The 25,997-nt window shown below is 32.8% G+C and overlaps 5 protein-coding genes and 1 long non-coding RNA gene across 15 annotated transcripts in view; 2 read left to right on the top strand and 4 right to left on the bottom strand.

Moving 5' to 3' along the window:
• Positions 1-11,518, bottom strand: part of LOC126863685 (uncharacterized) — a 238,782-nt gene extending 227,264 nt beyond the window's left edge. For 4 of the 6 annotated variants that reach the window (XR_007688945.1, XR_007688948.1, XR_007688946.1 and 1 more), the window contains exons 1-4: positions 11,375-11,518; positions 11,001-11,098; positions 9,946-10,252; positions 5,511-5,768 (exon numbers count right to left, since the gene is read on the bottom strand). This is a non-coding gene — a long non-coding RNA (uncharacterized LOC126863685). The other 2 variants (XR_007688949.1, XR_007688950.1) reach the window with 2 other exon arrangements.
• A 98-nt stretch (positions 11,519-11,616) lies between these two features.
• LOC126863666 (uncharacterized) lies at positions 11,617-15,047 on the top strand. 2 transcript variants are annotated; one of them, XM_050614080.1, is made up of 3 exons: positions 11,617-11,778; positions 14,277-14,575; positions 14,805-15,047. In XM_050614080.1, exons 1-3 carry the CDS (start codon positions 11,617-11,619, stop codon positions 14,923-14,925), a joined length of 582 nt encoding a protein of 193 aa, XP_050470037.1. In that variant the 3' UTR covers positions 14,926-15,047. The 2 variants fall into 2 exon arrangements, 1 of the variants encoding a protein (XP_050470037.1); XR_007688938.1 differs by lacking the exon at positions 11,617-11,778 and adding an exon at positions 13,500-13,600 and having other exon boundaries at positions 14,277-15,047.
• LOC126863610 (pre-rRNA 2'-O-ribose RNA methyltransferase FTSJ3) lies at positions 14,833-18,221 on the bottom strand. Its single transcript, XM_050613931.1, has 6 exons — positions 18,008-18,221; positions 17,366-17,829; positions 16,356-17,292; positions 15,825-16,274; positions 15,359-15,743; positions 14,833-15,283 (listed from the first exon to the last, which is right to left on the bottom strand). Exons 1-6 carry the CDS (start codon positions 18,075-18,077, stop codon positions 15,031-15,033), a joined length of 2,559 nt encoding a protein of 852 aa, XP_050469888.1. The 5' UTR covers positions 18,078-18,221; the 3' UTR covers positions 14,833-15,030.
• A 247-nt stretch (positions 18,222-18,468) lies between these two features.
• Positions 18,469-20,862, bottom strand: LOC126863639 (26S proteasome regulatory subunit 8). The gene is made up of 6 exons (XM_050614019.1): positions 20,678-20,862; positions 20,461-20,605; positions 19,965-20,375; positions 19,646-19,872; positions 18,834-19,109; positions 18,469-18,755 (listed from the first exon to the last, which is right to left on the bottom strand). The coding sequence occupies exons 1-6, from the start codon at positions 20,693-20,695 to the stop codon at positions 18,615-18,617; spliced, it is 1,218 nt and encodes a 405-aa protein (XP_050469976.1). The 5' UTR covers positions 20,696-20,862; the 3' UTR covers positions 18,469-18,614.
• On the bottom strand, positions 20,793-25,755 carry LOC126863670 (uncharacterized). Of its 3 annotated transcripts, XM_050614084.1 has the most exons (3): positions 25,546-25,755; positions 25,248-25,439; positions 25,054-25,177 (listed from the first exon to the last, which is right to left on the bottom strand). In XM_050614084.1, the coding sequence occupies exons 1-3, from the start codon at positions 25,623-25,625 to the stop codon at positions 25,054-25,056; spliced, it is 396 nt and encodes a 131-aa protein (XP_050470041.1). In that variant the 5' UTR covers positions 25,626-25,755. The 3 variants fall into 3 exon arrangements, with proteins under 3 accessions (XP_050470042.1, XP_050470041.1, XP_050470040.1); XM_050614085.1 differs by lacking the exon at positions 25,054-25,177 and adding an exon at positions 20,793-20,904 and having other exon boundaries at positions 25,248-25,755; XM_050614083.1 differs by having other exon boundaries at positions 25,248-25,755.
• On the top strand, positions 21,323-25,057 carry LOC126863619 (uncharacterized). Of its 2 annotated transcripts, XM_050613952.1 has the most exons (6): positions 21,325-21,794; positions 21,860-21,977; positions 22,265-22,621; positions 22,704-22,982; positions 23,072-23,367; positions 23,443-25,057. In XM_050613952.1, exons 1-6 carry the CDS (start codon positions 21,703-21,705, stop codon positions 24,260-24,262), a joined length of 1,962 nt encoding a protein of 653 aa, XP_050469909.1. In that variant the 5' UTR covers positions 21,325-21,702; the 3' UTR covers positions 24,263-25,057. The 2 variants fall into 2 exon arrangements, with proteins under 2 accessions (XP_050469910.1, XP_050469909.1); XM_050613953.1 differs by having other exon boundaries at positions 21,323-21,977; positions 22,122-22,621.
• Positions 25,756-25,997: the final 242 nt, after the last annotated feature.

Here is a 25,997-nt window from a genome sequence, read left to right as displayed (position 1 = left end):
TACGACTATTACATGAGCAAATCATAGACCCTTCGAATTTCGTTTCACTTCTTCGCTGGTGATGATCAATATATTTTCACGTTGGCGTTTATAACCCCCTCGTGGGTGATATACGTTATTGGATATGTATAGCGATTCATAAATCTGTTTAAACGAGGCTAATGCGTTCATTCAGACAGACGCGGTACAGCTGTCGCGAAAATTTGTATATATGGCAATTATATGACTGGAGTAAGTGGCATGTGTGTTACATTATGTGTACGAATATGTTCGGGTAGATGAAAATGAATTATATTTATATTCGTAAATGTTTAAATTGTATTTAAGCTGTGTTGCAGGTTGTTCACTCCTCGATACCGTTGAATTATAAACGATTTCCCACGATGTATATTAGCTCTAGACTAGATCGCTTCATTTTTTAACATTTCATTGTATTCTTCATCGAGATGCTTGATAAAGTTCGTGTTTTCCTAAGTAACTCTTATAATCCTGGTAAATAACATATTGAGACTTTTGATCGTTTAAAGATATTTTGATCCTATCGTAGAAAGTTGATAATGATAAAACTAAATGTAAAGACAATTATCTTAAAAAGGTATATAGATCCTATATAGATCCTATGTTACGCTCTATACGCTCTATAAATGTAATAAGATGCTTGTGGTAGTATAAAAATATCACAGAATCCCTCTTCGAATTTACACGCAATAACTTTCACGAATGATTCGAGCTATAATCTAAAGAATTCAGTGATAAGTGTTTATACAATAGATCTTATAAGAATACCTTTTTTTTATTTACAATCATTGAGAATTATAAGTAAATTATTCTGGCGTGGTACTATAACGTGAATAATAAATGTTTATCGTATGTTTGATTCTAGCTGAATCTAATGTATCTTATAAGAATACGAACGAACTTTGACTTGTACAATACTTTGAATTATCGTAGTACCAAAAAGGGAACATCCTTAGGGGCTAACAATGTAACAAAGAGTTGTGGCATTTGTAAATGCACGCCGATACAGTTATGTCAATAGAACAAAAGAAATGATAGAACGAAAGCAAGAGAACGGTTCTGAAGATTTTGGATCGTTTGTATCGTACAAAAGTTCCCTAAGAATACGAGTCGGAATGTAAATCGTTCACAGCGTGCATCGATCCGAGATTTAGGCATGAAACCGCAAAGCTTTATCGTTCCATGCGGTGAAAACTCGGTTTCGAGGAGTTGCCCTTGGTATCTTATAACTTTCGTAAACATCTGTAGAAAGTCTCGCTTTCTCTAAGATAAAGATGATCCTTGACGAATCAACGAGATTGCCTTGGTTAACCTTCGCCTCGACCAAGGATGCACAAATAGTAAAGCAATCGTTATAAAGCTGGTTGAAGGTAAACGAAGAAAACGAAATAAGAAAATCTTCTTATGCCGACCTTTAGAGGCAATTACTTGGTTTTTCAGAGTTCCTTGCAAAAACGAAGAAGCAATTCGTACTTCTAATCCACCTCTTTTCTAAATGGCACATTTTATCTTAGCTAAATTACGATTTAATCCTGATACATTTCTTTTACCCATTTCTACATTTTTTTCTATTTCCTATTGAAAGTATAAAACTGCTTTACATTCTTATCGTTTGAGTATTTCAAAATTTATGTAAAATATTTAAACGCTAGTACTGTGACCACGTGTATGTATATCTATTACTTCTATACTTTTAGTTATCACAAATCAAAGTTATTGAATTTTCTTCTAAACGTACCCCAAACCATCATAGTCGCCATCATCGTATTACAACTTCAGACTGACTTATATACTTGTTGAATAAGGGTTGAATGCTTTATATGACGATCGAGCGGAATCGCAGAACAAACTGGAAGAACAATTTTAGAATTGATGACAGTCCTTGGTCAACAAAGAACAGCCACGGTATTGGGCTTGGATTACCCTAGCCCTGCTTATCGTCCCGATATCCTTGGCTCCGTTTTTAGCCTGAAATCGCGGGCATAGGTGCACTTTGGCCTCTGTTTTACACACACGTGCTCACATGTTAAAGCCAGTATATCAACCACTTGAGTAAACGAGCACGTAACTTCGTTGCTCTAACAATAACCGCAGTGGCGCGCACACGGAAATCGAACCTGCTTTGGTAGCTGGAATGGCACAACACGCTTCTTCGCCCACTCTACGCATCACGATCCTATTTTAAACAACCCGAGAATGATGAATTTGCCATAAGAAAAATTACGCCAACAACACGTCGCATTATCTTCATTACATTTTTAATGGATATTCTTTGTAAATTATATTCCTTTAATTTTGATACTTTGACGAATTCCCTGTTTTCCTTTCCATAAAATCTTCGAGTATACCGAATGGTACGAGAAGTGGTCAGATTTCAAAGCAACGATCGAATTTCTTGGAATCACTCTTAATAATAGACATCTTGAATAGCCTTATATACTTTTGATGTATTTAGACCGAATGGCGACTGTTCATTCAGAATGCCGACTATTTCCGAGGCAGAAGCTTGTATATGTCCTGACACAACACGGACACGAAATTTGCTCGTGACGTGGTGGTAGTCACGGTTATTAATAACAACTAAATAACAGGTTGACCTTCGTCGATACGTCTCGATGTATTTTAACATCAGAACGGGAAACGCGTTCGTGAAACAGGCGCCATCGTGAACTCCAGGATTCGCGTACCATTGAACGTGGTCCAAAATCCTTCGTTACCAGCGAACGATCGCGTGTGTCTCATCAGTCACTTTGTCATTGTCATCGTTGCGAAGTGACGGCAGTAAAGCGATCGTGCGACACGAGCCTGAGGCCATCGAGTATTTTACGAGGCATTGTTCGACAGAAAGATCGCGCCAGTCGTATAACAGTGCACATTAGAGCTCCCAGACGGTTTAAGAGCACTTTAGGGCCATGGTTTTTATTCACAGGTAAATTCGAAGGCCTCCAATGCTTTTTACGACGATCCTGTGTCCGTAAATCTCGTATACGATTTCAAAGGGCAGAATAAAAGAATCGCCGTTCTGAAGGATGTTGGAGAATATATCTGAAATGATATTAGACTGTAGAAATGACGACGATATGATTTCAAAGAGATATAGGGCTATTTTTGTATTTGCTTGTATAAGTTCGAATGTTTTCAAAATGTCGTAATCTAAGCTCTCCTGGATAATAGGATACACCAATTAATTATACAAGTTACAGATTGTAATTTGTCTCTTGTCAATCAATAATAAAATTGATGATTTTATTAACATTAATTGTAGTAATACAACTAATATTACGTGCTGAGTGGTATCTCTGGTATCTGTTACGAGTGATATCGCTGATCGCTAATATCACTAATAATACTAATAAATTAGTAACTAGTTAAAAGTTTATAATTATAGTTACGTGTACGAGTGGCTTGAAATCTGTAAAATTTACTTGTGCAACTTTATTACGTTGATCCTATCTTGTCAACAAAATCCATTAGTATCTATAACTTGTAATACTTCACTAAATACTAATTCGATTGTGTGCAAGAGCATCTGATCACCTTTTTTTTAAATGATTTAGAGAGTCTAAGGAATGAATCGAACGATCCCGAAACTTTGTAATACATTCGATGTAACAAAGAGACGGTTCAAGGTTTCCCTTTGGCGTGTCTAAAGAAAAAATGTGTATTTTTGCGACGATGTGTTTCTTTGCGAAAACAGACGAAAAGAATACGGAGCAACAGAGGTCGCAAATCATGCCAACTTACTCTTCGACCCCTGAAGATCCATTACGGTATTTCAGGGCCGAATATTTAAGAGTATTCAAAGCGTAAGGCGCAACGGTCCACAAGGAGCCGTAAATTTCGAACAGTCAAAAGAACAGGACGCGATGTTTCCCCAGTTTCAGGTGTAGTCGATTATGAGAGAAAAGTTGAGGTTGTAAATATTTGACAGAAGGTTCCCCGGTGCTTTACGATGTTTTGAAAAGCAGTATACTTCAACAAGGCGTTAATAACCAAACAATATTACAAATGATCTCCTAGTAATAGCCTGTTTAACGATCCTAACTAAATCGTAGTAGATTTTACAAACGTATCGTGTTACTTAAATCTCAACGAAGTCACGTCTATTAAAGAGACGTAAGTACATACGTTCAACGAAGACGCGGTCACCATATTATAATTACAAATGAAGAAACGAATTCTATTTTTATAAGACTTCAACTACTAATGTACTCCTCGACGATCTATTTTTTGTATTCTGTTTCGCAATTTGCCTCTTTATAGGCATCATGCGATGTATAAAGTGACAAAATTTTATAAGCGCCGGTTCTGTCGCGTGCTTCTCAATTTAAACAATCCTGAAAATCGATCGACAAGTAGTATCTACGAAATTCAAAAACAAATGATTTCCTTGCCATCACGAGCTAATAACAATAAATGATATACAATGGTTCATGATCGTTTTTAGACACTTATCATAGAAAATTTTAATGAACGTGTTATGTACGTTGCATGTAACTTTCTCATATTCAAACTACCTGATATATTCAGAAAACATTTCTATAGGTGTTCAAATACTTTAGTGACGCGCTGTATAGCTTCTCTACGTGTTGCCTGGTTGTCTGCTTTATCTTTTACCATGTAGGTAGTTCCCAACGAAGGTCGAGTGCCGTCCACCATTCAACAACCGATCTTTCCGTCTTCTTCTACTTTCCGGATTCCTTCTCTCTATCCTGTTTCTCCCTCCTCTCTATTTGCAGTTCGCGGAGCATGCTTGGAACAACAATCGAATGCGGAAAAATTCTTGACAAGGACGCGGATGTCAAGGACACTTAACACACACATCGCTATATCACCTGACTTACACTTTACAATGGGCCATTACCGCAGGCTGATCATTAAAGATAGGCTTTTCAGTTGACGCCGGTCTACCTCTTACCAACGAGATCATTCTTAGTGTACAATTGAACTTTTCATATTCTTACGATCGCCGTCTAAAACGGGTGACCGCTATTATTCGTTATCTTTTCTTTGTTATCCGACCACACAAGCTTGTACACTCAAAGTACATTTTATGTTAATGTCGAAAACGGAATTTCCAGTAGTAATCAGAACAAAATCCACGAAAAGAGGAAAAACCAATGGGTTTAATGTGATCGCTGCGTTACTAGAATATTACTCCACTATCCTCGATATCCTGATTCTTTTTAATCACGCTGTTATTTAATGTTGAGATTCGTCAGATTCGTAATCGATACATTTATAATTGGTAATAATCATAAGCATGAAATGTGCAGTTGCGCAGTCCGTTTAAGAGGCAGACGTTAGTTTCTAAATGAGCCCAACGATTTATAAAATTAATTGTACATATGATCTTTTGATTAATTCATACATCGTAAAATACAATACATAATAAATATACACTCATACTACTACATAGTACGTACATTAATGAAATATTAAGTCAAACACGAATGTTAATGATGATCGCGAAGAGCAATTATTATACTTACCTGAATTTTGCAGGAAGCTCCATTTTTTCCGTCGTCGTGATCGTGATTTTCCATCGTGAATCCTCGCGTCTACGGTTCTGGCCTTGACGTGTCTCGATACGACGTACATGAGCTTACACTGACGTACACTATGTGCACACAGCTGCATACAGGTCACGAGGACGTGACGTCTAGTTGGAGCACGTACGCGCGTCAACAAAAATTAATCATAACGCAATGTAGAAACTGCTCCAAATTTCGACTACCTCGATGAATCACCTGTAATTAAACATAGTTAAGTATATCAGAGAAAATCATACACTTTAGACATTTTATAACGAAAACACACAAATATTGATAAAAATATATAAATTAACGAGAAACTGACGGCTAAAAGAAATATTTATCGTCATCTTATATTATCGTACATTAATAAATTTTAATTATTTGTTTAGGAACGATATATTAAAATCGAATACGTGATTCATATTCATAGATATCGTTGTTTGTACTAATAACGATAGTCTTGTTACGAGATTAGAAAAATCTTTATTATCTCGTATGTATCTTAGAAACAAAATAGTCTAGAGATAAAGAACTTTTCCAGAAGATTTTGCTGTAAATTTTGTTGAAAGATTGGGCCATAATATGAATAAGTACATGTATGCAAGAAGAAGGTAATAAAGAGTGAAACTATAGCCGATGTAATTTGAGAGATTGTATCGCGGCGTTCAATCGTTCAGATTGCTCGAGAATTTTGTAGGCAAAGAAGGAAGTTTTAGCTTGCAATCTCGGAAATTACTTCAACTTTTGAAACATTGTTTTACCACTCTCCATTGATGCATATTCTCGAGGCCATTGCTGATTCTTATTAGTATATTAGTATTACAACATATGTATTGATTGATATTATATCATTGTAATTGATGTATGTTATTGATAATGTAATAGGATTTAATCTCCTCTTTCTTGTAAAACAAAAGTGGAAAAACTTTTATTACAGAATTTAACTTCTTTGGATTTCTGAAATCTATGTTGATAGAAGTTATACTTTGTAACACAGAGAACCAAATTTTCTTATAGTATCTAATTTCGTAAGACTTTTGAAACAATGTCAAAGCGTAATTCTTCAGTATCATGACAATTACAATCAACGACATAGGATATACAATCAACCACAATTACAATCATCCATCGTTCTACGTATTCCAATTGAGCGACAGAATAATTTATTCTTACGAAATGAAATTGTAGATTCCATGTGAACCCTGTTAATGACAAACCGGTTCGATATCGTGCCATGGCATCGCGAATGTACTCCCCAGCAACATAACGAAAATGTGCGTGTGATTCACGCGAATCATGAGTTCGTATGCGACGAGATGCATTAAATGGTAGAGCGTATCAAAAGAAACGTACACGTGCGAATACTCCACGTGTATGCAAGTATAAACACACAGACCCAGTCTTGGGATTTCGGGTCGATAGCCGTGACGTCAGTGAATCAAACGAAAGAGAGTAGGAGAGAGGAAAACGGCGCACGTTGATAGAGAGATAAGAGAGTGGAGAAAAATAGAAAAGTTGTTTATAGAAAACCAGAGAGAAGGAGAGAGAGAAAGAGAGATATAGCGAAAAAGAACAGGACAGGGTAGTTAAAGAGGAAAGAGAGAGAGAGAGAGAGAGAGAAACGAAGAGGCGAATGAAGTTCAAGGTTGACGCGCTTGAATGCACGTCCCACGCGGAAAATAGGAAAAGAGAGCGAATGTATTTTCCAACTCCGAGGAGAAACGTGAATCGGATGGTAGACAAGCGGTACGATTGTCGGTAGGGAAATCTGCGAACAAACTTTGCCTCCTGTGAAACCAACCATGATTGATCAACCACTGTGGCTATTTTAATGGAAAGCCACTCGCGGAGCTTCCATTCACTTGTGGAATCGTAATTCGTTGAAAATGAAACATGTCGATTTTGTTAGATAGAAAACTCCTTGAAATCACTTTGGTAAAAATCGAGAAAAAACGAGTCGATAGGCAAATTCATGAAAGAAATGAAATTTCATTGAATTCCCATTAGCAATAAGGGAGCCATTATCAATGACATAAGATTGTATTATCATAATAGGATTATGAAGTTATGAATGTTACAACATTTCCTATGTAGCTACGGAAAATAACAAAAATTTTGTAATTGTAATTTTAATTCGACGTTCAGATAATTCCATAGAATCGTTAATTGTTATTACGTGTCAATGGTGACATCAGCAACAATGTCGCACTATATGAACATCTATAACGAAGCACGTGTTAGATGATAAAATTCGAGGAAGTTATAAACAAGAATATTTTCTCATTTGGTTCGCTTCTTTCCAGAAAATCGCGTGTTTGGTGGGTGTTTCATAATGAGACGTCCTAGTGACATTATTACGAGGCGATAATCCTCGTGACTAAGCGCAATAACAATGTGGATAACTTGCGGCGCATTGCAATCCTTTTGTATACATCACAGATGGATAGGTGCAAAATATATAAATTTTATATTACGGCATATAGTCATAAAAAAGATAGAGATTGATAAAACGGTCCAAATACCAACTACAAAAATCAGAAGATCGAATGTCACAAGAAATTCGGATTTACACAATAAAAGATTCTATTTGTTTATAAGTAAAATTTAACCCCAATCTAAACAGTTAATGAATATACGTTCAATGCTTCTCATCGATCGTGATGATTAATAATAACAACGTATCACAATAGATGATTTTATTAATTTAGCAAGCTAAAAGACTGAAATTGTATCCATAATATACAGGGACTCTATTTGTTCAAGGTAATCGACATGAAACAGTCTACAGCTACTACGTATTATTCTTCTTTCACAGGTATGATGCAACTGCATGAATCGTAATCAACCGCGAGAGCGCGTTTAAAAAGCGGTGCCAGAATTTTAATCGGCTCGTAATTTCGCTGTTAATTTCGTAATCGGGAAGATATCTGAAATGCGCGCGATAAATTGACACAGGCGTCCAAGAACATCGGATTACTTGCGAAAAACAACGCGAGCAAAAAACAAACAGGCCTTTAAAAAAAATGGACGAAATGAAGAAAAAAGAAGAGAGGAGCTATCTTTTAATAAGATATCTGAAAATAAAAAGAAGCAACGTCGAAGTTAAGAAGGTCGGGTCACAACGTACAAACGTTTCGTCGGATTACGAAAACAGTCCAGTTTTCCCCACGCGATTAAAGGTTTTCGCAGAACTAATAGCATCGACGGCGACACGATGCACGATATCTTTCAAACATCCCAGAAGAACGAGGAAGCCGCAGACCCGCTCAGGAGTGTAATCCTGAAAGGGGAATTGGACTAGATCCTTGTTCCATTGGCCTAGCAAACTCCAACTGGATCTCGAGTTTGTTGTCTCGACTCTCCACTGTACTCAGACCGTAATCGTATTTGGGTTAGCATGCCCGGACGTGACCTGGACGTGGTAACCTTGAACTTGCCGCCCCCGGACGAGCCAACATCAACTCCCAAACCCTGTTCCATCACGAGAAAAGGATGGGTACCGGTAATACATTCCAAGAAGAGAAGAAAATAACCAGAAATCTAAGGACATGAAAGAGAATTTACTTTTAGTTCGCTCCACTAGGCCTTCTCTCGTCTTGCTTCTTATAGCTCGTAAAACTGAATCTTCAAAAGAGAACTTCCTGGTATGACTAAATATTCGTTTGCTTTAATATTTTGTATCCTGCAATATATATATATATGAACTTCATCTTTAACTCTAAACACAAAGAAAATATTGATAGATTTCTGATTTTACTAACATATGTGGAAGAATATTTATCATTTAATAAGAACACGTTTGAAGTTACTCAAAGTTAAATTAAAAATTGATCATGATCTAATTGGCTGGTAATAGAGTAGAAATATCACCTACTGAAATTGTGTCAAGAATGTAAACTTCTTTTAGTACTGAAGAAGTTTATATAGCATTTCTTGTTCTGAAGTTAGATGCAGAATTTATTTCACTAATTAGAGTTGTTCATACGCAACTTGTACTCTTGAACATAAAAATTCGCTTATTCTTGTTAATGTATAAGACAAATTAATTGTCTATTGAAGATAATGGGTCAAATAAAGCCACCTTTTATTAGGGAATCTTTCATCCTTAAACAATAATCCGTCCTCGACTCAACTTTCAACGAGCACAACGTGTAAGATCCCATTAATAACGCTAATCGACACTAATCGAGTTGGAACCTAGTGATTTGGTACAAAGAACTACTTAAGCGGCTAAAATGATTCGATATAAGAGCGCTACATTCTAAATTATTCGTTCTGGCTAAACATTTACAAAACTATTTTTCATATTCAACCAAATTTAGATGATTTACATAACCTATAAGCAAATTAAATATTGTATTCGTTCAATCATAATTGAACTCTTGTTTACCTTTAACGTACAAAGTTCTTCTTTTGAATGTTTTAATTCAAGGTAAAATCATTTGTATGCATGAAAATAACGTTCATCTCTACGTTGTATATTTTCATAGCGTATTAGGTGGATCTTCCTGAGATCAACTTTTCCCAAGCCTTGGGGCGAATAAGACAGTCATGGACGACCTCGGGCAAGTGTTGGCTCCCAGCTACGTATAACGGGTTGCCCGTGACCGGGGAGAACCTTGGCCATGGATGTACGCCGGGTGTAGTGACGCAGGCGTCGCGACGCGCGCGTTTATTTCTTTCATGATTGCTTTTTCCTACAATTTAAAAAAAATAGGCAATTCAAACTACTAAATTTTGCAAAGCAACGCATTTCCTTATAAATTTTTTGATCTCCTGATTTTTATAATTTCAATTTGGGAATTTTATTCTACTGAAATATCCTGCAAATAATGCATTTAGAAAATATATATTAAATATGCTTCTTTCGAAAAATATATTCCAATATATTTTCTATAAGATAAAAGAACTAGAGCAATACTCTGTTTCTTATCCATAAGAGATTTACGCAAGTTCACATTCGAGCACCATATACATTGCAGAATGTATTCTATAACGTAGATATAAGTAGGTTACATCAGAAAACAGATGGTAGCATGCTCAAGACTAATATTACCCAGAGGTGGAAGTAGTTCCCACTTCACGAGAAAACTCGTAAAAGCTTGATATGTACTTTGTCACCCTACATTATAGGTAGAAACCTACCACAAACATTTAGATCCTTTTCCTTATGTTCTTTTCTATGACAAAAAGTTGATACAATATTTAGCTTTTCATATTCTGGGATCACCACAAGGAGTACTATTTAATTAAATATAAAAAAAGATGAATACAATAAAACATTAATTTATTCATTATTCATTTATGTCTGTGTCCTAATGAGCTGCTACATTTTTTGCTTTAATCAGTAATCAATAACTCTTAGCCATTCTAATTAGAACTTTCATCTCATGTCACAATGTAAAAAATGTTCTAGGCGTAATAGGCGTTAATAGTACAGCTTACCCTAGAAAAATCATCGGCGGCTTTGCATCAGTCTCAACCGGCTACATACAACTAGCGATGGGATCGAAATCCTCGTGATCTTGTACCAAATTCAAGTTCTGTAAAGTTAATTAAAGCAAGTACAATACAAATTTTAAAATAACTTTACTCAGCGTGCGCAAACTTAATATTAATTTTTTATATATTTGTTTTATTACGAATTCGATTTGTCGTTAGAAATATATACATCTTATTACGCTATCATACTATATATAAATGCATTAGTAATAATCAATCGATATCTGAATATTTTAATTAACAAATTCATTCATAACCTATATAACAACTTAATAGCGTCATTCGTAAAAAATCCCAAAATCATACAATATACATACATGTACAATACAGATTCATAATTTGTCCAATCATCGAATTCAAACGAATATTCTAAAAGTATTTAATAATATATATATTAATTATATAGTCTGAAAATTGCATTTCGGTTCGTGTCCATCGCTACTTATAACGGTTTGCCCGTGACCAGCAAAGACCTTGGCAATGACTTGCGCGACACGCTGCGACGCACGACAAGCCGGCTGGCGGCGCGCATGCGCTGATTGCGCGCGCATCTCGCTCGATGCATATCCCGGAGGTCGCATATCCCGTGCACACCGACGACAGTAACCTTGACCTTATACCTCGGCCCGCTGGCCAACGAGGTCCATCCACTCTTGATCGGTTGAAGGTCACCAACACCGTGGCTAGGAAGTCGGGACGAGAAGAGGCAGGCAAGCTGATGGTAACGGCGGCGGAGAGTAAGAGAGGACCTAGCAAAATCCAGCCGCTCGATCTCCCTCGAGGACGCGTTAACGATTCTCAATTATGTACCACGCGTCAGCTCTTGTCTCACTGCATCTACCCTTACCATCGTAACTTTTCTCTTTTTTCCCCTATATCTCAGTCTCACTATGCATGTCTGCCCAATTCGTTCCGGTTCATGTACATATGCTCGCAATTTTTACTTTTACTATCAATCACCCCATTTTCATTTTCATTCAGCGTTTTACCCATTCGATTTTTGGTTTTATGGTCCAAAGTTACATGTGGAAATAACAAGAAAAGTTGCAACAGGAATTCCAATATATCATTTACCTTTTCAAAAGGACGAATATGTGGACGATATTACTGCAATATAGGAAGTTTTAAATTCCTGCCACTTGAAACCACAATCAAGTGATCTGATTGTATTTTATAGTAACAGATTTATACTATAAATAGCTAAGGCAGCAACAGCGTAGGTTGATTTTTAATATTTCTTTATACTTAGCTAGATAATCTTTGCATTGAAATATTAGGCAATTTTAGGTTTTAAGACTTGAGACGATAGTAGTAAAAAGTAAAAACTTTTATATTAACCAAAATAATCATAACGATCTATCAGCTTTAATGTGGGCATAATCTGCAGAATATTTACTTTATTTTCAAAATTAGAATAGGTAAACAAATAAAACTTAATCATTAATCAAGTTTCTCTAATTAAATGCCAAAATAAATAAGAACAGAGCAATAAACTGAATGAGATTCTTATCTGATACATTTAGTGAATTCACTTCTTGTGTGAATTGACAATATAGTCGATGAAAGAGAAAATGAAGTGTTCGATGTGTTCATAAAGAGATTACAAAGTCTTAAGGCTTATATCTAATGTTACACACAGTGAAAATGAAATGCTTGTCTCGCAAACGATCCTCATACAGATTAGAGACGGTGGAAAGTCGAGGTCGCCCTTGACGTAAGCGCCAACCGCGTAAAGATACATATACACACCGACAATCTTTCATAAAAGAGCCTAAGCCAGGAAACTTGACCTGACCGAGTAACATACGTCAATTGGTCATTGTTTATACTACTAAAAAAAGAATAAATACCAGTACCAAAAACAATATCTTATCAACACTTGATATTTCTAAAAATCGAACACGTTCCTTGTCATAATTATCATGATACATTATTCGCCGATAGTGTTGTTGAAAAACACGTTTCACCAAATGTTTCTCATTCGTTACACTATAGCCTATTTTTCAATTGTAGGTATTTCTGGTACAATTTCTAGTCATAATTTTAACTCGAATTGAAAGCCATCTGTTTAGTTCAAGGTTTCGAAATTTACTAAGTTCAACTTATACATTCAATGTTATCAGATGATTCAATTAAAAAAGTCGATAACCTAACCGTAATTAGAATATTGTTTCATAATATATGTACGTGAACAATTCTTCTTATACATAAATGAATTTTTACTTAACCTCTATTAACATGGAGATGCAACGAAGAGTTACAACAATTTAGCAATTGGAATAAGACTTTTGATAATATACATTTGATAATATACGAAGTAAAACGTATATATATATTCCACGATAATGACATACTTACTGATGACTTAAAAATCGAAAGTTAGAAACAGCTCTTCTTCTAAAAGTCATCAACGTTGGCGCCACTACATCTTTAAGATTTACGAACATCGTTACAGTGCCTACAAGTGTTTGGCGCCGAATGCAAACTTGGCTCGCGCTAGGCAAATTAGAACAAGTGGATATTACCACGCCCGAGATATATCGGTGCGTCTTTTAAAATTAAACTGATTACGATTTTCTAAAATTATCTTCGAGGAAGTAACGAATATAAGCTATCACAATTGCAATTCATATTAAACGTACCTCTGCTCTAATATCGTAGATCATAAACGTGTTTTAATAAAAACCCCATATCACAATTTCTTCGAAAAAGAAAATACATTCCCATGATAAACGTTTTAATATAAATGATTAACCTTTATAAGTACATAATATTTAATGGTTTTTCTATCTCTTAAAATATTCGTAGAAATGAAAATCGGATTTTGTTACCAATAATATTTTGAAATGCTTTAAAGATTATATCTTTCAACAGGTGTAATAAGATCATATATGGAAAACCTTTTACAGAAACCTAGAAACATGTAATTACAATCTATTTACTTCCAATGTATTCGCTATGTACCAAAGATACTGCATTTCATCGTATTATGAAATTTATGTGTTACTAAGCTCGGCCTTGACATCGACCGTTGCAACGGGTCGCCTCTGCGTAGTTACATCATCGTTAATATTTCCTCAATTTTCTGGCAATTAACACAAATTCTTAAATAATAAAAACACTTTCTAACAATATCAACAACATAGAAAATAGAGAAAAAATAGAGAACAATCGTAGTAGTAAATCACACTGCATGTGTACATGTATGTATATTTCTAGAAACTAACACCAATGATGAAGCCGGAAGGCGATGATGCGATTTTTGGCAGCGAGCCAAAAAAAGTCTCATCGACGCCACTTTCATTGCAACAACGTCGACGTAAAACGATCTTTCTAAATGCCATCGGCCTTGTCCTTGACATCGACCGCAGCGTCCCGACGCTACGCAGCCACGATTGCATCAGAATGTTCGATGCACGGAATACACCCAGGAAGGGTGCCGTTAGCAGTGGAAGTATAGAGAAGGGGAAATGTAATACCATGTTGATCATAGTGGGAGGCTTTACGCAGCTGGACAGGTGAGTAGTGAAATTTATCTATATCATTTAGCCTCGCGCTGCATCACTTTATGAATCATATCAAGCATCATTTTACCTTCATCTCAGAAAAAACGTCTGCATTTATATTATCTTCTTTTTCTTTTATTCTTTTGGAAAGAATTCTTAATGTATTTCCTAAATATTGATAAATTTATTTATAAAATTTTTTCGCATTTTACGAACCTTAATTATTTACTTAACTTTGCAGGTGTGTCAATAAATGTAAATATACAATATATGTACAAAAATGGTTGTGTAAACTATATACACAATATGTATTTATGTACAAAATGCATTATTTACACTGTTACAAAAATATTGCAAAGTAATATCTGTTTTTCGGTGTTTTGTCATACTGTTGTTAAAAGTTTAGGATTATAAAGAAGTAGAGATTACAAATTTATACAATCATTTTGTATTCTACATAAAATAAATTATTTTGTCTTTTTTCTCTTCTGAGCTTTAAACTTCCCTCGAAGTGGTTTACCACCACTATTCTTCTTTCCGCGTCCCTTAGTTTTTTCTTTTGCTTTCGCCGCACGTAAATCTTTCTTCATTCTCGGATCAACCAATTTATAACGTCCTTTAACACCTGGTGGTCTTGCCGCTTTTTTCTGTGCCATATGTTTTTTCATCACTACGTAAGTAACATTCTTCTTCGGCTCTTTATGGGCTTTCTTATATAATCTACAAAAAGAATCAACCATATATAATACAGAAATACAAACTGAATTAGTATTATCATCAAAAACTTGCACTTACGCTTGAACTTGTTTCGCTTTCTCTCTATCGCTAATGTCAGTGTTATCCATTATTGTTTCCACTTTTTTCTTTGCTTTTTCTAATTTACGTAACGCTCTTCGCTTCTTTCTTGACTTTGCTTCTATTACTTTTTTGATTGGTCTAACATTTAAGTCCTCAACACGTTTTTTATATTCATCAACAAGTTCCTTAGGTACCGGCATCACATTCTTCATGTGTTTTTCTTCATCTTGTACAAACCAATCTGGTAATTTTTCATCATTAAATGCATATCTATTCCAGGCTGAATCTACTAAATCCCTTCGAGTTTTTTTACTTTGAATTAATAGTGATCCTAATGCTAAATCTTCTTCTGATAAACGTTTCCTTTTCTTTGATTTTGCACCTATATATTATACATATAATTACATTATGTTCTATATTTACTACATAAAGCTATTCTTCTATATTCATGTAATATACTTACTAGTCGCCTGAGGATTATCTTTGCCGCTAATTTTATCTTTTTTAGATTTTGTAGTTGAAACCATTTTGTCAACATCATAATCAGAGTCTGTATCATCACTATTATAGTCGTTATTGTCCTCGTCATCTCCTTGTTTCTTTTTTTGTATATTCTTAGATTTTTTTACTTTACTTTCTTTATCACTATCTATGGAACCGTCTTGTCCTATTATACGACCCCCTTTCTTTTTATATTCCTCGACCATTTTATCCAATTCAAAATCTTCATCCTTTTCAACTTCTAAGTTTTTAAATATATCCTTCTCAAACCATAATTCTGCTTTGTGAATTCTTTTAGTTTTCTTGTCTCTATGATCTAAATCAGTTAATAAAGGATTCTCTGGATCTTCATCAATATTTTTTCTCTTTTTAGAAACTTTCTTTGTATCGTCGTCGTCAGATTCATTTAAACCTAAAATTCATTTGTGTAAAAATATTACAAGCTTTTATAAATATAAAAAGAAATTATAACAATAAATACAACAATAAATACCTAAGCCTGACTTATTGCTGTCTGAATCATCATCTGAAGCATCGCTTGAATCCTCTGGTTCACTATCTTCTGTTTTATAGTATAAATTTGAGCTATCTAAATGTCCTTCATCCTTATTATATCTAACCTTTTTTGGTTTTCTTTGTTCTGCATCTGAATCTACATCACTTTGTGCTACTAGATCAGGATCTTGATCTATTATATTTGCTAACTGTTGATGTGTTTTAATGTCTTTTAAACTAAACATATCATCTCCTTCTAATACAGGACCTTCATTTCCTTTATGAATCATTTTTAGTTTCAATCGTTCATTTAATTTTTGCCTTTCTTTGTTAGCTTTCTTCTTTTTCCGTTTAAGCTCTCTAGCTTCTTCTTCTCTAAGTTCTTCTATTTGTTTTCTAATTTGTTCATCTTCCAAATCTTCCAGTTCTTCTTGACTCATAGATGGTGCTTTTGTTGCCTCATCAGGCAAATTTTGTACATTTTCATCTGGTTCTTTTTCTTTTAAAGATTCCTTTACTGCCTTCCACCAATTAATTAAACTTCGTAAATCCTTTTTTCCTAATACTTTAATATCCTTACAACATTCCTTAATTTCTTTGGTGGTCTTCTCATGATTTGCTATTGTTTCATCATCAAAAACAATTTCAGAAGCATTCTGCAATGCTTCCACAGCATTTTCATGTGCTATAAAATCTTTAACAGATAGCTTATGATATAAAGTATAATCATTTTCTGGGTAACCCTCCACTTTATCTTTCTTTTTCGCAGGATTATATACATTTAATTTATTTGTGGGCTCAATTTCTAATTCTGAGAAAACATATTTTGGATCTAAAAATTTAGGATCTAATTTATCTGGTGCAATATAATACTGACAAACAACAAAAATTTCAGCAGATTCTGCACGTGATGCTTGTGGTTTAGTTGCATGTACCTAATTTAAAACACAGAAATTCAATATTAATATATTGAAAATTATATTTCTATGATAAAAATGTTATATATACCTTCCTGAATAATTGCTTTAACACCCAAACTAGTGCATTATAATCTTTTGAACGAAAAACTTTAGTTATAAACCAACCACCAGGTCGTAAGAAATATGTTGCCATTTTAAGAGCAGCTAGAGTTAAGACAATTTGTTGATATGCATCATGGAGCCAGTTTTTACCAACATTTGGTGCTCCATCATGAAGTACAACGTCAGCTTTCCAAGTTTTCAATTCACGTGATATTGATACACGGCATTTGTCTGTTGTTATATCTTCAACTAAACTAATACATCCTGGAATGGGCTTTATGGGAAACAAGTCTACACCTATTATTACAGAAGATACTGGCATATTTTGTCGAGCGATTTGCATCCACCCTCCAGGAGCTGCACACAAATCTATGCATACTCGGGATTTTTGTAAAAACTCAAATTTTCGATTCATCTGAATTAATTTAAAAGCAGCACGTGACCTATAACCTATAAAATATAACCTATTAAAAGAGCTACTTGTAAATAATATATAATGAAATAAAACTTTAAAAGTAAATCACATGCAACATTAAATATTTCACATTAAATCATTTATTGGATAAGGAAACAGTTTAATTTTTTAAACCTTTATTTCATTTATAAAAGAATATTTTTAAATTCTTACCAGTTTCTTTTGCTAATTGGTAAAATTTATCCTTCCTCTGCTTTCCAATTTTTCTTCTTTTACCACCCATTTTGAATTGCAATAAACTGTACTTTTTATAGGAAAATTATTTTAATTGAAAGCTCGTAACTTATTTACGTACAAACGGATTGAAATGGACATGTAATGCAACACGTCGTTCTACAGCGCTACATGCCACCACAAACGAAAAATTTAGGAGTAGGGATACACAAAAAGAAATAAATCTCTATAGTCTGTTCAACAAGATGAGGACGGAAATGACGCGATTTAGGTATAGTCGTTGTCACACAATAAGCGTAAACGAAGATTGTAATACGTTTATGTTTATTGCCCACCTCCTTAGATAGACTATAGAAAATAGTATATTTTCAAGAAAAACACCAAGTTGTTTAAAATTGAGAAAGGGAATCACCTGTATATTAGTATAAACACCACTAATCTATATAATAATGAATTTAATGAATTTTTTCTTACAACTATAATCTTTGTTTTGTATACATTTTAATCAAAGTTATATAGAATTTACAGATGGTTTTACAAAAAGTGCGAAATGGTATAGAAAGAAAGAATTGCAGGATAAAACTAATTACTTCCATAATTTCTTGATGGACATATTTTTTTCTGAATCTTTCTGCATAACTTTTGCTACAGCCATTTCAAAATCTTCTTGAGTAACATGAACACGACGTTCTCTGAGAGCATACATACCGGCTTCTGTGCATACACCCTGAAAACAAATAAATAAATAGATAATTTTAACAATAAAAATATATCTTAGCATACTGCAAAACGTTATATTAATTACCTTCACTTCTGCACCTGACGCACCAGGCATGAGTTCGGCAATTTTCCTTAAATTTATACCACGTGTTAAATTCATTTTTCTCGAATGAATTTTTAAAATATCAAGTCGCGCTTCTTCATTTGGAGGTGGAAATTCAATTTTACGATCTATACGTCCCGGTCTTAATAACGCTGGATCCAATATATCAATTCTGTTTGTAGCCATAATGACTTTTATATTTTTTGTTGCTTCAAAACCATCTAATTGATTGAGCAATTCAAGCATGGTTCGTTGAACCTAAGTATCAAAAATTGATAAAAAACATTCATTATTAAGCTAAAATTTTCAGATCTAATGCTATTACGTCGCGTGAGATAATCCGTACGCCATCCCTCGTTGTCTGGCCGTCAAAGGCCCACGTACCGTTATTCAGATCCTCAATAAATCTAAGGACCCACCATAAACTTAAGCTTTTTAACTTATTCGTTTCAATCGTAATCTTATTAACTTGAAGGAATTTCTAATCCTGTAAGTGTTTTTGGTTTATGGATGGTCCTTAGAACAATCCTTAGGTTTTTTGTGCACTCTTACAAATTACGGAGAAAGCGGGTATTTACCTAACGGTAAAAGCGGGCTTTTGCCATGAACAATGTCAACTATGAGCCACGTTGGTAGGAGGCTTCCTCCATCTATTCTCATTCATTAACATTGGTTATACCCAATGGGCATCACGAATCCACTTTCTTCGTACAAAAAACACACCAACACCAAGTTTTCCTTAGTGACAACATCGACACCGCGACTGGTCGATAAAACAAATGCGTAAAACTTACTTCACTATCTCCTCCAGAACCAGATTCAATACGAGAACTTCCAATTGAATCTATTTCATCCATGAATATTATAGATGGTGCATGTTCTCTTGCCATTACAAACAATTCACGAACCATTCGTGAACCTTCACCAATAAACTTTTGTACCAATTCAGAACCAGATACACGAATAAAAGTACATTCAGTATGATGAGCAACTGCTCTTGCTAATAATGTTTTGCCTGTACCTAAAAGTAAATTGCAAATTTATCAACAATATAATTAAGTTTAATTAAAAGGAAGAAGATAGATTTTAAAAATTAGCTTCTTTATTATTTACCTGGTGGTCCATACAAGAGTACACCTTTAGGTTGAGCAATCCCAAGAGCATCAAATAATTCAGGATGTTTAACAGGCAATTCAATAACTTCTTTGATTTCTTTAATTTGTTTATCTAAACCTCCTACCATCTCATATGTAGAGTCTGGTACTTTTTCCACCATCATAAGAGAAACAAGTGGGTCAACTTTGTTTGGTAAAATTTTATGCAATGTATAACTTTCATTGCGTAACGCAACTCTTGAATTTGGAGTTACATCATTAATATCAATATTTTTATCTATATCTACTACAAACTTCCCTTCAGGATGTACTTTAACCAAAACTTTCTTCTTGTCCATTGGTTTAACAACTTCTCCAACATATGATCCTTGTTCTTGGAGAAGCTGCAATTCTTCACGTAACATACGTACTACAAAAAAACACCAATTTTTATCGCAAAATGCATCAAACAGAAATAAAAGTTAGTTAAAAAGATGAAAACATAATTGATATACCTTTGGCATTGAGCTCGTTACGTTGTGCTTGTAACCTCCTTAAATTTTGACTTTTTTCAGCTACGATTAATTGAAGTTCTTCAATTTTAGTAATGTAATACGGTTTAAAACCTTCTCCCTTAATAAGTTTCTCATCTATTTCCATCTAAAATATAAGGATAAAAACTAGCTATAATAATTGTAAAATTATGCATGTTGCTTAGATTCGATCAATTACCTTATTTGTGAGCGTCATTGTTGCACTCACTATTTATAATCAATTACTAATTATAATTGTTCTTATATGGCCATTTACTTATAAAAATAAGCAAGAAAGAAAGTTTAGAACTTGACACTTCTTTGTAATATTACAAGAATTGCTTGTCATCGATACCCACTGTACGGATCACGTAGTACCACGTACGGATACTCAATATCAACTTACGAATCGATTACTTGCTGTAGCTGTAACATTATCGAGAATCAGTTTCATATCGATTGATACATTTCCTGTACATTGTTTATAAACCATCTTTAGTAAAAAGAATTAGATTGTTTAAACAGATTTTTAAATTAAATTAATAAATTAAATTCCTTATATATCATTTATTAAAACAAATTCTTAAACATTTAATAAAATAAATCGATTACATTCGCTCATTGTAAATTATCCTTTACGACTATGATTTCATAAAATTATAATTATTTTAATTTTCAGATATACATTTTTCTTCTTTTTAGTTTTAGCTAATGTAAAATAATTATTTTTTATATTTTATTGTAGTGTCAATTTAGTTTCTTATTTATTTATCAAACTTACAAATAATTTTCTAGAGTAATATTACTGAAGTAATCGAGAAATAATTGGATATTGCTTTAAATTTATTATTTAATGCCTTGTATTTTATTTCTTCAAAATTATACTTATTTTATGTTTCTCCACATAAGGTTGGTAAGATTGAATGGTAATGGTGTATAGTTGATACTTTGATACATGCTTAAAAATTTATGGAGTAAAATAGGCGGCGACGCGGAAAATGTATATACTACTATGCTACAATTTACTTAATTTATAATTTTATAAAAAATTTAGCGCGCATGACGGAAAGTGTTTTTTATGACAAGGACAAAATATACAACGTATAAGGTAGAACGTGAAAATTTAGTACGCCACGTGACTGCATAGGTTAAGGTGAAGATACTCTAACCGGTCGGCGGGAGATGAACTTTGCTCTCAGTTTTTATATGTTCTTCACATAAAACATGGAATTTGACTTATTATTCAATTTTATGTCAATATTTATCATCACTTTATTAATAGTTGTCACAGTCATCACCGTCTTCCAAAAACTTAAGTAAGTATTTATTCTGTTTCCCTCTAATTACAGTCATGATTATATCATATTTTTTTATATGTTAGATTAAGATGGCCCATAAAAGTAAACTGCTGGTTTTGCAACAAAGATATAAAGATTTGGCGGCAACAACTAAATTGGTGGATGTGTCCATATTGTGAACAATATAATGGCTTTTCTAAGGTAAGTCAATTTATTCAACTAATATTCAGTGGACCATATTATTCAAAATATATAAATTTATGGTGTTGAAGATCATACATATGACATCCAAAAATTTTAAATCAATGAAATTTTATATATAATGTATTTTGATTATTTCGCCAGGTTGAATTAATTGATTTATTAAATATTTTTAAAGCTATTGGAATATCTTAACATAAGAAACAGGCTACCTATGTGATATCTTTTACAATTCCATATATGTTTTGGAATATTATTCCTATATTTTCTTCCATGTCAAATTCTAGAATGGTGATTATGCATATACTATACCAGAACAATACAAGACATCTTCACATGAAATGAAAAGATACTGTACAATCAACCAGGGTACAACAACCAATCAAGGTGCAAATAATGGTCTCTGCAAACAATGTAACATGAATGAAAGTTTAAAAATATCAAAATTATCTGATTATGTACCAAAAAATGAAAGAAATTACGAATATGAAATGAAAAAGTTTAAAGATAGCTTAGAACAACAATATCCATTGTGTGCAAAATGTAAAAGTACAGTAAATAACGTATTATATAAGCAAGCATTATGGCTTGCACAATATAAAATGTTGTTATTTAAACAAAAACCATTTTGTATAATTGCTAATGTAAGTATTGTAATAAAGTATATTACAACAAATAATAAGGTTTGCATGGCATTTCTCACTGTAATTGTTTCATTCTTTGCAGAATTCAAAATATTTCGAACTAATATGCAGAATAATTTCAACTATATTAGGATCTATGGTAGTGTATAACATGGAATTCATATTCTTCCCAATTGGAGGATTATTTTTTCAATTTTGTGCCTGTTGGATACCTTCTACAAAAAAACAAAGTTCTGATATATTACTTATGTTTTTATGGATTTGTATGATTATACTCTTACCCTTTAAAGACATTAAATTAATTACAACAGATTTTCAGAATTCGTGGTTTGTTCTGGAATATATAACTCAGTATCATATGGTAAGCTAATAAATTAAAATAAAATATACTGCATTAATAATTAAATTTTAGTACATTAAATTAATCAACATTAATTATTTTTGTTTTAGATGATATTATTTATTTCAATCATAGGCTTTATAAATGTCATGCCTAAGTCATATAGAAGTACAGTAAATAAAAATATGTCATTTAAAAAAATTGAATCTTCTCCAAAAAATACAGTATTATTTGATTCATGTACAGCAACTTCAAATAATAAGCACAATCTTGATGTCAATGTTAAAACTGCTAATAATATAAACAAAACTGCCAGCAATTTAACACCAAATACAATGAAAGATTATATGTCTCCTTATGCGGAAAATTCAATAAATTGTAAATCTACAATTTCCCAAAGTTTATTGTAAGCAATTTTAATGTTTTAATTTTTTACTAATTTTATATATAACAAAAAATAAAATAATTTTTTATGTTATAGCACAAATGCGGCATCACAGTGTTCACCAATGTCTATTAACAATAATAATGCAGTATTCAATTCTCCACCTGTATATAAAAAGAGTATGATAGAGAGCAATTACTCATTGAATGACAGTTTGAGGACATTAAGCATATTATCACTGGGTGAAGATAAACCAAAATATTCAACTAAAATGCCTAAGATTTTTGAAACGAAGGTGTATAGTACAAAAAGTTCCGAACTTTTTAAGAAGGCTGGTAAAAAAAATATTTTATCACCACCAAAACTAAAATCAGTTATGCAAACATCCTGGATAGCTGGTGGTTATTGGCAGGAAAGTATAGATGCACCATCATTGTCCAGATCATCCAGTCAAAGTTCTGGTTTTTGTTCTGTGGGTTCTAATTTTGGTCCATCTAGAGAACCATCCATACATGAGTTTGATCAATGTTCAGTTATGTCAGATGCGACACAATCCTGTCATACACTAAGGCAAACTAATAGTCCTGTTGGGTCTTTTTCTCAATATAATCTTCAATTTCCATTGTCGGAATCAAGAAATCAATCAATTAATAACCAAACAATGAAACTTGCATCAACCAATCTTTGTACACCACAAACATCATTATCTCAAAATAACAAAAGAAATAATTCAACTTTTATAGATCAATGTTCACAAAGACAAAACATGGATATGAATGATATTAAAAGTCCCTCTGAAATGCAGCCGTTTCCTAGTCACGCCACTATTGTAACAAATCCCGTTTGGTTACCAGTTCTTTTATGTGGTTCACTTGTATTAAACATAATAGTATTATGTACTACTTTGTTACGTTAGATAGGGTATATCATACATTTTTTACGATCTTCCTAAATTTATATTTGCCACATACATTTATACGTATTTTAGTTATTAGTTACAAAATAAGTTAATCACTATTTTTCAAGCAATTGATTACTATTTTAAAAAATAGTATTTTTTAAAATTTCTATTTTAATGGATAGTAATCAATAATATTTCAACCTATTTATAAATAAGCGATGTACTGCCAGTATAAAGTTTTCTATTGTTATCACTCACTTTTTTATTTCACATAAATAATTGTAAATAAATATTATTTTTTTTATACGCAGTTTATAAAGTATCAAATTTGAACAATAATGTTAAGTTGAACGCATAATAGTGGAAAATAGAATACTGGTTTGACGGAAAATTAATTATTACCGTTCTAAACTGTCAATCTTGTGATAAAAAAATGTTCTCCGTGTGTGTTCACTAGTAAGATATATATGTAACTCAACAAATTTAAGAATTAATGAAATAATGTGAAATTGCGTTCACTTTGTATCGATAATATTTGATTTTTTTTTAACTTTACTATTATATTTGTGAATACGAAAAAAAGCTGTTTTGAACACACAAAAAGTTATGTATATATATATAAGTAATGAAATTTAAAGTGTTCTGTGTATTTGTAAGAATATATATGATGTTTATTGTGTTAAGATGTGATGTTAAAGTAACTTAATAAAATAAATATTGTAATATCTTCAACCGAGATATTACATTTTTGTTAAAATTTGTAACAAATTAATTAATGGACAAATATATTTTATATTATCATATTCTCAATTTGCATGTGACACTGAATTTTTAACTTTCAATGGGTGTAAACACTGTTCAGAATCTGATAATTTACGCTCGAAATGTCTAAGATCTGGCACATTAAAATTCACTTTTCGTCTGTGAAATCTTCAATGAAAATAAATATAAATCAAGATATATATTTGATAGGTTTAATTTAAATTAAATAATAACTTACTGAGTATCTTGTTCAATATTCAATAGCTTTAACTCCCCAATTTCTTCCCTATAAGTAGACCACCATTGACATTTGGCTATTCCTTCTTGTGAATTCTTGTACAATTCATCTTTTAATGCTTCTCTTAAGCCAAATTGAGTTAATGTACCAAAACTTTTCATCAGATCCTGTTCAGGGACCCATTTCCTCTGTCTCCAAGTACAAAATATAAATTTTATAAAACATGAATATAACATTAAAGCACTGAGATAATTATAATTAACTGAGATACTTATAACTAACACAAAATGATATATACCTTGCATTGTAAGATCTAATTTTTGGTCCATTAAAACTTTTTGGTAAAATATTATAACACAAATCATAAGTTGTTGTCATATTATTACAATATTCCTTTTTATGATCAAAAAATTGTTCTTGAGGTAAACCCTTACAATGAAATTGTATTTCACAATATTATTGTAAAAATTAAGTCACTTAAAAATTACATCATGTATCATTTGTTTTTTATAATTTACTTTAGATTATATTTTATATATATATATTCATATACCTCCTGAATAAGCTTATTTTCCCACTTTGCAATTTGGTTTATTTCCCAAGTTTTATTAACATGAGGCTTATAATCTATCTCATATAATGTTCTCCAATCATCAGGTTGGCTTATGTCGCTTGCTCTGCGCTCAAACCAATTACCTACCAATGTTTTTGGTGTATATTTATTTTCACTTAATACCGGTGCACGATCAA

The sequence above is a fragment of the Bombus huntii genome, chromosome 3 (genome assembly GCF_024542735.1).
Source record: "Bombus huntii isolate Logan2020A chromosome 3, iyBomHunt1.1, whole genome shotgun sequence".
NCBI classification, from domain to species: domain Eukaryota; kingdom Metazoa; phylum Arthropoda; class Insecta; order Hymenoptera; family Apidae; genus Bombus; species Bombus huntii.
This window is presented reverse-complemented; position numbering and strand designations above follow the sequence as displayed.